This window comes from Pogoniulus pusillus, chromosome 6, assembly GCF_015220805.1.
Source record: "Pogoniulus pusillus isolate bPogPus1 chromosome 6, bPogPus1.pri, whole genome shotgun sequence".
NCBI lineage: Eukaryota > Metazoa > Chordata > Aves > Piciformes > Lybiidae > Pogoniulus > Pogoniulus pusillus.
In genome coordinates, this window is record NC_087269.1 from 25,609,937 (window position 1) to 25,622,863 (window position 12,927).

Here is a 12,927-nt window from a genome sequence, read left to right on the forward strand (position 1 = left end):
AATATCCAGCCCAAGACTAATGGGGCACTGGACATAGATTAGCCAATCAGAATGGCACTTTGCCAGGCTTTATCATATGAGGTGAGACCAGGGCTTTTACCCTCCTCTCCCATGGTTGCTTCCCCAGCACAGAAGGAGGGGGGGGCAGGGGAACATGTCTGGGCATGGATAAGCCCATGTTTGCCCTATCAAGCCTACCACCACAATTAGCCTCAGCTACATTGGTGAAAGAGATATGCAGGTAGCACAATGTGATCTGCTATTGTATCTGTGCCTGTTGCCTGCTGCTGCTATTTCTTACTGTCTTATTGCTTGCCTGGAAACTCTACTGCCTCGAGTTTGCCAGGAGTAGGCTCTGGATGCCGCCACGTGATCGGCCTGCGTAGCCAGAATGACATCCTGCTGAGACCGCACATCATGAGACATCCTGCCTGCACCGAAAGCCTCCTGCCAAGACGGGAAGTCCTGGAGATGCACAGATCATCCAGATAACTCCTTTCCCCAGAAGCCTGTGAAGAACCAGAGGCCTCAGTGGCTGACAAGGCAGAATTCCCTGAAGGTGTTTGGGCACTGTCTGAGGCTGTCGCTAGCCCCACGAGTCAGGATATATTATTTTGTGAGACCCCGCCTGGAGTAGTGCATCCAGTTCTGGAACCCCTGGGACAAGAGGCATGTGGAGATGCTGGAGCATATCCAGAGCAGGGCCAGGAGGATGCTCAGAGAGCTGCAGCAGCTCTGCTGTGAGGACAGACTGAAAGAGTTGGGGCTGTGCAGTGTGGAGAAGAGGAGGCTCCCAAGTGACCTTCTTGTGGCCTTCCAGGATCTGAAAGGGGCCTCCAAAAAAGCTGGGGAGGGACTTATTGGGCTGTCAGGGAGTGACAGGACTAGGGGTGAATGGAGCAAAGCTGGAGGTGGATAGGTTTAGGCTGGAGGTGAGGAGGAAGTTGTTGAGCATGAGAGTGGTGAGAGGCTGGAATGGGTTGCCCAGGGAGGTGGTTGAGGCCCCATGGCTGGAGGTGTTTCAGGCCAGGCTGGCTGAGGCTGTGTGCAGCCTGCTCTAGGGTAGGGTGTCCCTGCCCATGGCAGGGGGGTTGGAACTAGCTGATCTTTGTGGTCCCTTTCAAACTTGACTGATTCCATAATCCTATGATTCACCAGAAGCTCTGTGGGTTTGATGTTGTAGACATCTTAGATGTCAGCACAGGGTAACTTTGTGTCTTACTAGTATTTTCAACCCAGCTAACTTCTCAGCCTTGTTTGCATAGAGATGAGAGTTCTCCTGTCTTAATAGGTAAATCTGTCAGCTGACCACTGAGTGTGATGTGTGTTAAAGGCCTCTGAGCACAATTACAGCTTCCTAACTGGGAAGGCTTCAAAATGTTAGTTAACACAGGACACCTCATGCTAACTGTGCTAATATTGACCACTCTGCTTTGGCACTGAGGTGCTGGAGTGTGCCCAGAGATGGGCAACGCAGTTGGTGAAGGGTCTGGAGAACATGGCTGGTGAGGAGCATATGAGGGAACTGAGAGTTCTTTAGTCGGGAGAAGAGAAGGCTGAGAGAAGACCTCATTGCTCCTATTTTCAGCCTCCCCTTAAAGGAGGCTGACATAAAGTGAGGGCTGGTCTCTTTTCTATCTGGTGATAGAACAAGAGGAAATGGCCTGAAATTGTGCAAGGGAAGGTTTGGGTTGGAGACTAAGAAAAAATTATTTCCTTCAAGAGTGGTCAGACACTGAAACAGCCTTCCAAGGCAGGTGGTGAAGTCAGCATCCCTGTGGGTGTTCAAGAAACATGTGGCCAAGGCTCTTTTGGACATGGTTAAATGACTTCAAACTGGAAGATGCTCAATTTAGTTTAGACATGAGGAAGAAATTCTCCCCCATGATGTCAGTAAGAAACTGGAACAGTTTGTCCAGAGTTTATAGAATCAAGCAAGTTGGAAGAGACCTCCAAGTTGATCCAGCCCAACCTAGCACCCAGCCCGGTCCAATCAACCAGACCATGGCACTAAGTGCCCCAGCCAGGCTTTGCCTCAACACCTCCAGGCACAGCCACTCCACCACCTCCCCGGGCAGCCCATCCCAATGCCAATCACTCTCTCTGCCAAGAACTTCCTCCTCACATCCAGCCTAGACCTGCCCTGGCACAACTCGAGACTGTGTCCCCTTCTGTTGCTGGGTGCCTGGCAGCAGAGCCCAACCCCACCTGGCTACAGCCTCCCTTCAGGTACTTGTAGACAGCAATGAGGTCTGCCCTGAGCCTCCTCTGCTGCAGGCCAAACAGCCCCAGCTCCCTCAGCCTCTCCTCACAGGGCTGTGCTCCAAGCCCCTCACCAGCCTTGATGCCCTTCTCTCAACACCTTCCAGCACCTCAACATCTCTCTTGAATAGAGGAGCCCACAACTGGACACAGCACTCAAGGTGTGGCCTGAGCAGTGCTGAGCACAGGGGCAGAAGAACCTCCCTTGTCCTGCTGCCCACACTGCTCCTGAGCCAGCCCAGGATGCCATTGGCTCTGCTGCCCACCTGGGCATACTGCTGCCTCATCTTCAGCTACTCTCTACCAGCATCCCCAGCTCCCTCTCTGCCTGGCTGCTCCCCAGCCTGTAGTGCGGCTGTTGTTACAGAGGCTCCATGTTTGAAAGTGTTCTATGTCAGGAAGAATGGAGTGCAGAGCAAGCTGGTCTAGTGGGAGGTTTCTCTGCCTACAGCAGAGGTGTCAGAAGCAGATGATCAAATGAGGAAGTACTTCTTTTCTGCAAGGGTGAGAGAGCACTGGAACAGGCTGTCCAGAGAGATTGTGGAGTCTCCTTCTCTGAAGAATTTCAAGCCCTGTCAGCATGTGTTTCTGTGTGACCTGTGCTAGGTTCTATGGTCCTCCTCTGGTGGAGGAGTTGGACTTGAAGATCTCTGGAGGTCCTTTCCAGTGCCTAACATTCTGTGATTTTTTAAGCTCCTTGGAACCCAAACCAAGCACTTGACCTTGTTGAACCTCATCACATCAATTCAGCACGTCCAGATCCCTCTGTAGAGCCTCTCTACTCTCAAGCAGGTCAACACTCACACAACTTGGTGTTGTCTGTAAACTTAGTGAGGGTGCATTTAGAATCACAGAATCAACCAGGTTGGAAGAGACCTCCAAGATCATCCAGTCCAACCTATAACTTGATCCAACTACTAACTGATACAAACCTAATTTGATCCAACTGCTTTAGAGCATCTAAGGGAAACAGGCCTAGAAAGAAAACACAATTTTTACCTCCGTGAACTCATGAAGAAGCAACTGTATAAGGATGAACAACATTTCTCTCAATAGCTATATTAAATGCTTCAATTTAGGGGTTGGCTAAGCAGACATCTTGCCCTGTAAGGCTGGACTTTTTTCCAGCTACTGAATCTGAATAATTGATACTTCAACTTTGTTCTAGATCCATTAATATTCCTTCTCATGTTCACTGAAAAATTAAAAAGCAAACTGCAGAAAAGATGATGAGACTTATAAAATAGTCCCCATTAGCCTAGGTAGTGGCTACCATTAGAACTTGCCAGCAAACAGCATTCTGCTCACACTGGAGGTTCGACCACCACAAAGTAGTAAATTGCCATCTTTAAAGGGATAAAATTGGTGCAAGTAAGTTCAGATAAATGATGCTGAGGAGTGCACTGGCTCCTCAATTCAAGAGAGAAGTTGAGGTGCTGGAACATGCCCAGAGAAGGGTGACAAAACTGGTGAGGGGCCTGGAACACAAACCTTATGTGGAGAGGCTGAGGGAGCTGGGGGTGTGCAGCCTGCAGAAGAGGAGGCTTGGGGCAGAGCTCATTGCTGTCTACAACTCCCTGAAGGGAGGCTGTATCCAGGTGGGGTTGGTCTCTGCTGATAGGCAAGCAGCAACAGAACAAGGAGACACAGTCTCAAGCTGTGCCAGGGGAAGTCTAGGCTGGATGTGAGGAGGAAGTTGTTGTCAGAGAGAGTGATTGGCATTGGAATGGGCTGCCCAGTGAGGCAGTGGAGTTGCTGTCCCTGGAGGTGTTCAAGAGAAGACTGGATGAGGCACTTGGTGACATGGTATAGTTGACTGGACAGGTCTAGGTGCTAGGTTGGACTGGATGACCTTGGAGGTCTCTTTCAACCTGGTTGATTCTATGATTCTATATAACCTGACATGAAGCATGTTATAGCTGGGGAGGGACTTTTGCCAAGGGCCTGTAGTGAGATAGGACAAGAGGGAATGGCTTTCAGTTGGCAGAGGGGAGATTGAGATTGGAGATTTGTTAAAAATTGTTTCAGTGAGGGTGGTGAAACACTGCAACAGTTTGCCCAGGGGCACTGTGGAGGCACCCTCCCTGGAGATGTTCAAGGCCAGTCCAGACAAGGTCTTCAGCAACCTGGTCTAGTGGGACTTGCCCATAGAGGGGGGGAGGAACTAATTCAAACCATTCTATCATTCTAGGAGTCTTGTCTACATGGCACAATGCAACAGTTTCACAGGATGCAAAAACCTCCAATTTATCCCAGAATCAGGATCTCTGCTCAGGCTGCTTTGCCAGATCAGAGCATTGCATGAGCCCACTGCAAGCCCCTGCCTGGCCCAGGCAGCTGGAGCTTCTCTGCACTGCATCACCCTGCTGCTTGCAGGATAAATGTAATACACATGTCCACAAGCTGAATCTTTTTAGGTGCCATCCACATCTTCTGAAGGAATTATCATTTAGAAGTCAAATAGTTGAGGAACCAAGGTAAAATTTCAAGCTCAGGCATCCTCCTTCCACTTACAGTTTATCACAACTGTCACAGTGTTATGAACAGATAAAGAGCAAACAGCCTGTGGTTTATCAACAGAACTGGGTTCTCCTTTCATACATCAGGTGTGCTTTGACATACACAAAAAAACCCCTAAAAACAAATAAAAAGGCTGACACCTGGATGGATGGCAGCACCTGAAGTGGAATCAATAGAGTTAGCAATGTGGCACCTAAATCACTGGTCAGATTTATCCCAGCCCAGACACCTTTCTTGGCAGATGCCACTTCATTTTCCATCAGAGCCTATATGCCTGGCCAAGGGCAGAGCTGTACCAGGAAAAACAGATTAAAACCAAGGCACTATCCACACACCACTCATTAACAACCCTCACAAGGCTGCATACTCAACTGGAGAGTAACTTGTGGCTACCTAGCATCTTAAATATAAAACTAAACCCAAAGCAGTTTCATCTAACTAAGTAGTAAAAGGACTTCTGCACAAGTCCATAAGAGACAACAGAGTTACAAAGGGTTATCTCGTATAGGTACATAGTAGGGTGTCCCTGCCCACAGCAAGGAGGTTGGAACTGCCTGATCCTTGTGGTCCCTTCCAACCCTGCCTGATTCTATGATAATAATCCAGCAGCTTTTAGCACCCTGTTGGGGTATTTATCACCCTCCAGGCCTGCTGTGCTTTTAGTTATTTCTAGACTGAGTCTACGATTCTATGACCAAGCTGTGGCAGTGGAGAAAAGAGATGGATAAACCAAACATAAAAAGGTAAAATATGGAAGACCTCTCCCTTTTCCAACTTATTTCACAGCATCCTAGAATAGTTTGGATTGGAAGAGACCTCAAAGGTCATTGAGTCCCAGTCCCTCTGGCACAGACAGAGACACCTTCCGCTAGACCAGGTTGCTCAAGGTCTCATCCAACCTGGTCTTCAACACCTTCAGGGAAGGGGCATCCATAGCCTTCCTGGGCAACCTGTGCCCATGTGTCACAACCCTCACTGTGAAGAATCTCTTTCATTCCTGTTACAAGCTGAATGTCAAGGCTGCAGGCTTTCTACACCTTACAAATCAGGCTGCAGTTCTTATGGAGAACTGCAGTTCTTTTGGAGGTGCGTGACGCTGTAAGAGCATCATCTGAATCAGCCAAGCAGGACAGCAGAGTGCTTGGTGATCCAGTACAACCATCTCTGCAGCAGGTCCCAGGGCCAGGCAATGAAAGGAATCACAATGTGTGTCAAGGGAAAAGGCTAAGAGGCACAGGGCAGCAAGACAAGTCAAAGGATAGCAGGAACCTCCACACAGACTCAATCTCTACCATCCTCTACTCAGGGGAAGCAGGACAGAATGTGTCCTGCAGTGAAGAAGGGAGTCATGATCTTACTGTCAATATATAATATTATCTTAAGGTCAGCTTAATGTCAACTTAATGTCAGTGTTGATTGGGTGGGGTAATACCTTGTGATTCAATTGTTTCTTCCTCTATATATCTTTAAAATGCATGAATCAAAGGTCACATATCAATAAAGAAATGTATAACTGTGTCAGTCACTAGAAAGGGACTTTATACAAGGGCTTGCAGTGATAGAACAAGAAGCAATGGCTCTGAGATGGAAGAGGGGAGGCTGAGACTGGAAATTAGGAAGAAATTCTTGAGCATGAGGGTGGTGAGACACTGGCACAGGTTGCCCAGGGAGGCTGTAGATGCCCCTTCCCTGAAGGTGTTGAAGACCAGGTTGGATGAGGCCTTGAGCAACCTGGTCTAGTGAAAGGTGCCCCTGTCTATGCCAGACGGGTTGGGATTAGGTTGCCAAGGAGGTTGCCCCCTTCCTGAAGGTGTTGAAGGCCAAGTTGGATGAGGCCTTGAGCAACCTGGTCTAATGGAAGGACTCCCTGCACGTGACAGGGGACTTGGAAGCAGATGATCTTTGAGATCCCTTCTAACCTGAACCAGCCTATTAGACTGTGATTACACTAAGCAGCAGCTTTTCTGAAGGGAAGAGAAACAGGAACCCCCCGTGCTCTAACCTTCTCCTTTTGTGATTCACTGCATATGTTCCAGTGTGAAACCAGCTTTTATCCTCAGCCTACTTGGAGCAGTAACTGACATAGGAAGCACAAGCTTTGGCTAAAGGCACATTGTTCCTTAGTGTCTCTTGATCAAAGCTTGTAATAGCTACATATAATATTTTTAGGGACTAGTGACCGATGTTTCCTCATCCAAAAATCTTCCTATGAAAGTTTATAACACCCTTAAATGAAACAGCATAGTAGAACCAAAGAATAGAATCATAGAATCCACCAGGTTGGAAGAGACCTCCAAGCTCATCCAGCCCAACCTAGCACCCAGCCCTGCCCAATCAACCAGACCATGGCACTAAGTGCCCCAGACAGGCTTGGCTTCAACACCTCCAGGCATGGCCATTCCACCACCTCCCTGGGCAGCCCATTCCAATGCCAATCACTCTCTCTGACAACAACTTCCTCCTAACATCCAGCCCAGACCTGCCCTGGCACAGCTTGAGACTGTGTCCCCTTGTTCTATTGCTGCTTGCCTGGAAGAAAAGCCCAACCCCACCTGGCTACAGCCTCCCTTCAGGGAGCTGCAGACAGCAATGAGCTCTGCCCTGAGCCTCCTCTTCTGCAGGCCAAACACTCCAAGCTCCCTCAGCCTCTCCTCACAGAGCTGTGCCCCAGGCCCCTCACCAGCTTTGCTGCCCTTCTCTCAACACGTTTCAGCACCTCAACATCTCTCTGCAATGGAGGAGCCCAGAACTGAACACAGCACTCCAGGTGTGGCCTGACCACTGCTGAGCACAGGGGCAGAAGGACCTCCCTTGTCCTGCTGGCCACACTGCTCCTGAGCCAGACCAGGATGCCATTAGCTCTGCTGCCCACCTGGGCACACTGCTGCCTCATTTTCAGCTCCTCTCTACCAGCACCCCCAGCTCCCTCTCTGCCTGGCTGCTCTCAGCCACTCTGTCCCCAGCCTCCAGTGCTGCTTGGGGTTGTTGTGGCCAATGTGTAAAACCCTGCACTTGGCCTTGTTCAATCTCATCCCATTGGCCTCTGCCCACCCATGCAGCCTGGCCAGCTCCCTCTGCAGAGCTCTCCTACCTTCCAATAGCTCCACACCTGCTCCTAGCTTGGTGTCATCTGCAAACTCACTGATGCTGGACTCAATCCCCTGGTCCAGATCAATAAAGATATTGAACAGGACTGTGCCCAGCACTGATCCCTGGGACCACCACCAGTGCCAGCTGGATGTGGCACCATACACCACCACTCTCTAGGCCTGGCTCTTCAGCCAGTTCTTGACCCATACCAGAGTGAATCTGTCCAAGCCAGCAGCTGCCAGCTGTGCCAGGACCTTATTGTGGCAGGCAGTGTCAAAGGCTTTGCTGAAGTCCAAAGTGGTCCTTCAGGCTATTTCGAGAGCAAAAAACACAGAGACATCAGGAAAGCAATTCCAGCAACTCACCACACTTCAGCACTTGCAGTGAATAAGCAGATTGCCACTGCACCAGAGAGGATTTCACCAGCTATTCCCATGCACATCTTACCCTGGGTTTCATTTGTTTGGGACACAAACCATGGCATATAACATCTGTGACCTTGGTAGTGACAGTTCTCTATTGTGCCCACAGAAGGAGATGCCAACTGCTTGTAAAAGAAACCAGGAAAACTTCCAAAATATACCCCAGAGGACTTACAGGATCAGTCAGTTCTGGCAAGCTGGCTTGGTAGGTGAGAGGCCTGCAGTCACGAGTGTTGTTGACCAAGACACAAGGAAGAAACATGGGTCCCAAGTCATCCCCATCCAGCACATCCACTGTCAGGGTGGTCGTGCTTGTCCTTCGCTCATGCAGATTCTGGGCTCGGTCCTGGGAAGCAAATGAATCACAGAATGTCAGGGGTTGGAAGTGACCTCCAAAGCTCACCCAGTCCAACCCCCCTGCCAGTGCAGCATCACCTATACCAGATCACACAGGAATGCATCCAGGCAAGTTTTAAATATCTTCAGAGAAGGAGACTCCACAACCCCCCTGGGTAGCCTGTTCCAGTTCTGTCACCCTCACAGGGAAAAATGCTTTCCTCATGTTTCCACAGAACCTTCTGTGCCTCAGCTTCTACCCATTGCCCTTTATCCTGTCATTGGGCACCACTGAGCAGAACCTGACTCCATCCTCTTGGCACTCACCCTTTACATCTTTATAACCATGAATGAGGTCACTCCTTAGTCTCCTCCAAGCTAACGAGCCCCAGCTCCCTCAGGCTCATCTCATGAAGAAGATATTCCACTCTCTTAATCATCTCTGTGGCTCTGGAGTTACACTTGGTGGCAGTCACAGAAAAGCAAAGCATGAGCAGTAAGTGCTGCTTTCCTAGTTTCCAGTGGAGAGGCCCTGGACTGCAGTACTCCACCAAAAGACAACAATGAGATCGCTTCAAGATCTCTAAAGTGTACTCCTTTTGGAAAGCTGATGTGTCTGCAGGGGTACTGACACTGCTCATGTTTTAAAGGGCTGAAGGACACTTCTGTTCACAATGAAACAGCTACAATGTGGCCTCCCAAAAAAGCCTCTGTGCTGTACGACAGGTTCATGGTCAATAGACAAAAGAATATGAGCCAACATGTGCTCAGGTGGCTGAGAAGGCCAAGAGCATCCTGGTCTGGATCAGCAGTAGTGTGACCAGCAGGATCAGGGCAGTGATTTTCTTCCAGCACTTGTCACTGGTGAGAGCACACCTCAAATACAGGGTTCAGTTCTGGGTTTCTCACTCCAAGAACTTTGAGGGGCTAGAGTGTGTGCCCAGAAGGCCAGCAAAGCTGGTGAAGGTTTTGGGGCACAGTTCTGACACCAAAGGAAAAGAGCTGTGAACACAGAGCGGTGATCTGGGGAAAAAAGCTATTGCTAAAACCACAAGAAAAAGAACAGAATCAGAATCATAGAATCAACCAGGTTGGAAGAGACCTCAAGATCATCCAGTCCAACCTGTCACCCAGCCCTATCCAGTCAACTAGACCACGGCCACTAAGGGCCTCATCCAGTCTTTTCTTGAACACCTCAGTTCTGAACCTTCCCATATTCCCCTTCAGGAGTGCAATTAGTTACAGCCTCCAGGTAAAACAACTTGTTCTGACAGCCAGGAAGCATCACTAGACAGATCCCAGCGCAAAAAGCCTCTTTCCACTGGGAGGACGCTGAACACGCCATAGAATGGTAAAGTGGATTGTAAAATGTCATCTTTCAGATACAGAATTGGAGCCACAGGAATATAAAGGTGTGAATTAAGGAGTAAGTCATATATGTAATGACAGGATGAGGGACAATGGGTTTCAACTGGCGGATAGGAGAGTTAACCTAGATGTTAGGAAGAAGTTATTTACAGCGTGGGTGGTGAGACACTGGCACAGGTTGCCCAGGAAGGTTGAGGAGCACAGAATCACCCAATGTGATCTGATTACATTCAGAGATTCTATACTCCACAACCTCCCTGGAGGTGCTCAAGGCCAGGTTAGATGAGGCCTTGAGCAACCTGCTCTAGTGGGAGATGTCCCTGCCTATAGCAGAGGGTTGGAAGTGGATGAGCTTTGAGGTCCCTTCCAACTTAAACCATTCTACAATTCTATAAAGTTACTTCAGAGCAGCCTCATCTTCCCACAAATGAAGCAGAATCAGAACAGAGGTAAACAACAGAGGAAGTTTTCATTTCAGCTATCATCAGAGGGACAAGAAAAAGAAAAAAAGGCCTGAAGACCACCAAAAATCTCCTGTGATGACAGATATATGATCAGGTGAGCTGCCTAGTGGAAGAGGGAAAAGCAGTGGACATTGTCTACCTGGGCTTCAGTAAGCCATTTGATGCCATTTCCCACAGCACTCTGCTGGTGCAGCTGATAGTTCATGGCTTAGACAGATGGACTCTTGCCTGAGTTAAAAACTGGCTGGATGGCTGAGCCCAGAGAGTTGTGGTGCGTGGGGCTAAGTCCAGCTGGTGACCTGTCACAAGTAGAGTCCCTCAGGGCTCACTTTTGGGGCCAGTCTTGTTTAATCTCTTCATCAGTGACTTCGCTGAGGGCATCAAATGCACCCTCAGCAAGTTTGCAGATAACACCAAATGAAGCAGAAGTGTCAATCTGCTGGAGGGTAGGAAGGCACTGCAGAGGGGTTTGGACAGGCTGGAGCCATGGGCTGAGGCCAATTGCATGAGGTTTAACAAGGGCAAGTGCCAGGTCATGCACTTCAGTCTCAACAACCCCCAGCAGCCCTACAGGCTGGGGGAGGAGTGGCTGGAGAGCTGCCTGGCAGAAAGGGACCTGGGGGTGTTGGTGGCCAGCAGCTGAACATGAGCCAGCAGTGTGCTCAGGTGGCCAAGAAGGCCAACAGCATCCTGGCCTGGATCAGCAATGGTGTGAGCAGCAGGAGTAGGGAGGTGCTCATGCCCCTGTGCTCAGCACTCCTGAGACCACACCTCCAGTACTGTGTCCAGTTTTGGTCACCACAGTACAGGAGGGACACTGAGGTGCTGGAGTGGTGCAGAGAAGGGCAATGAGGCTGGGGAGAGGTCTGGCAAACATGGCCTGTGAGGAGTGGCTGAGGGAGCTGGGGGTGTTTAGTGTGGAGAAGAGGAGGCTGAGAGGGGACCTTACTGCCCTCTACAGCTACCTAAAAGGAGGTTGTAGTGAGGCTGGAGCTGGTCTCTTCTCCCCACTTACTCATGGTAGGACAAGAGGAAATGGCCTCAAGTTGCATGAGGGGAGGCTTAGGTTGGCTGTTGGGAGGAAGTTGTTCCCTGAGTGGGAGGTCAGGCACTGGAACAGGCTGCCCAGGGAGGTGGTGGAGTCACAGCATCACAGTATCATCAGGGTTGGAAGAGACCTCACAGATCATCAAGTCCAACCCTTTACCACAGAGCTCAAGGCTAGACCATGGCACCAAGTGCCACGTCCAACCTTGCCTTGAACTGCCCCAGGGACGGCGACTCCACCACCTCCCCGGGCAGCCCATTCCAGTGTCCAATGACTCTCTCAGTGAAGAACTTTCTCCTCACCTCCAGCCTAAATCTCCCCTGGCGCAGCCTGAGGCTGTGTCCTCTCGTTCTGGTGCTGGCCACCTGAGAGAAGAGAGCAACCTCCTCCTGGCCACAACCACCCCTCAGGTAGTTGTAGACAGCAATAAGGTCACCCCTGAGCCTCCTCTTCTCCAGGCTAAACAACTCCAGCTCCCTCAGCCTCTCCTCATAGGGCTGTGCTCAAGGCCTCTCGCCAGCCTCGTCGCCCTTCTCTGGACATGCTCAAGCATCTCAATGTCCCTCCTAAACTGGGGGGCCCAGAAGAGTCACCATGCCTGGAGGTGTTTCACAGGAGAGTAGATGTGGTACCTGAGGCTATGGTCTAGTGATGAAGACTGCTGGGATGAAGGTTGGACTGGCTGATGCTGGTGGTGCTTTCCAAGCATAGCGATTGATAGTGATAAGATGTTGTGCTGAGGGGTTTGGGTTAGTCAAGGACTTGTCAGTGTGGAACTAATGATTGGACTCGAGGAGCTTGAAGGGCTTTGCCAATCTATAAATTCTGTGATAAAATATATAGTTTAAACATCTCTTTTCTTCTTGGTATGCATTATCCACTCTGCAAAGTCCTTACATACACTTCCAGTAGGACCTGAAAGAAAGCTCACCTCTCCAGAAAAATGCATTTCAAACCTGAAGGCTATGGCTCAATTGTCTCCATTAAACTCATCTGAGATCAAATTAACAGCACTAGATTTGTTAGAGAATGTGTGCTCAGGGACACCAGAATGCACTTTCTGCATGGGTTCTGCTGCACATTTGCAGCTTGCTTCTTGTGCCAAAAAGATTGCCTTTTTACATGCAATGAGAGAGACATATTTTTTATCCTGTCATAATATGTCTGAGCTTTTAAAGACCTAGGTAAATCTTAAATAAGGTCCTTCAGCATCTTCACCTGGGAATGCATAACCCAGCAATGAAGCTCAGACTGGGAGCTGCCCAGCCTGAGAGCAGCATTGTGGAGAGGGACCTGGGAGTCTTGGTGAAGAAATGGCTCAATAGGAGTGAAGAAGAAGCTGCAGTGGCAAAGAAAGCCAACAGGACACTGAGTTAATTAATCAAGGTATTACAAGCTCAGAGAGAGATTTCATTGT

The 12,927-nt window shown here is 49.6% G+C and overlaps 1 protein-coding gene across 11 annotated transcripts in view; it reads right to left on the reverse strand.

The window, feature by feature from the left end:
• The window catches only part of PCDH15 (protocadherin related 15), a 1,224,756-nt gene that overhangs the window by 314,705 nt on the left and 897,124 nt on the right, over positions 1-12,927 (reverse strand). For all 11 annotated transcript variants that reach the window (XM_064145003.1, XM_064145009.1, XM_064145013.1 and 8 more), the window contains one exon: positions 8,470-8,640. In XM_064145003.1, the coding sequence (XP_064001073.1) occupies positions 8,470-8,640 (171 nt within the window). The remainder of the gene's footprint in view (positions 1-8,469; positions 8,641-12,927) is intronic.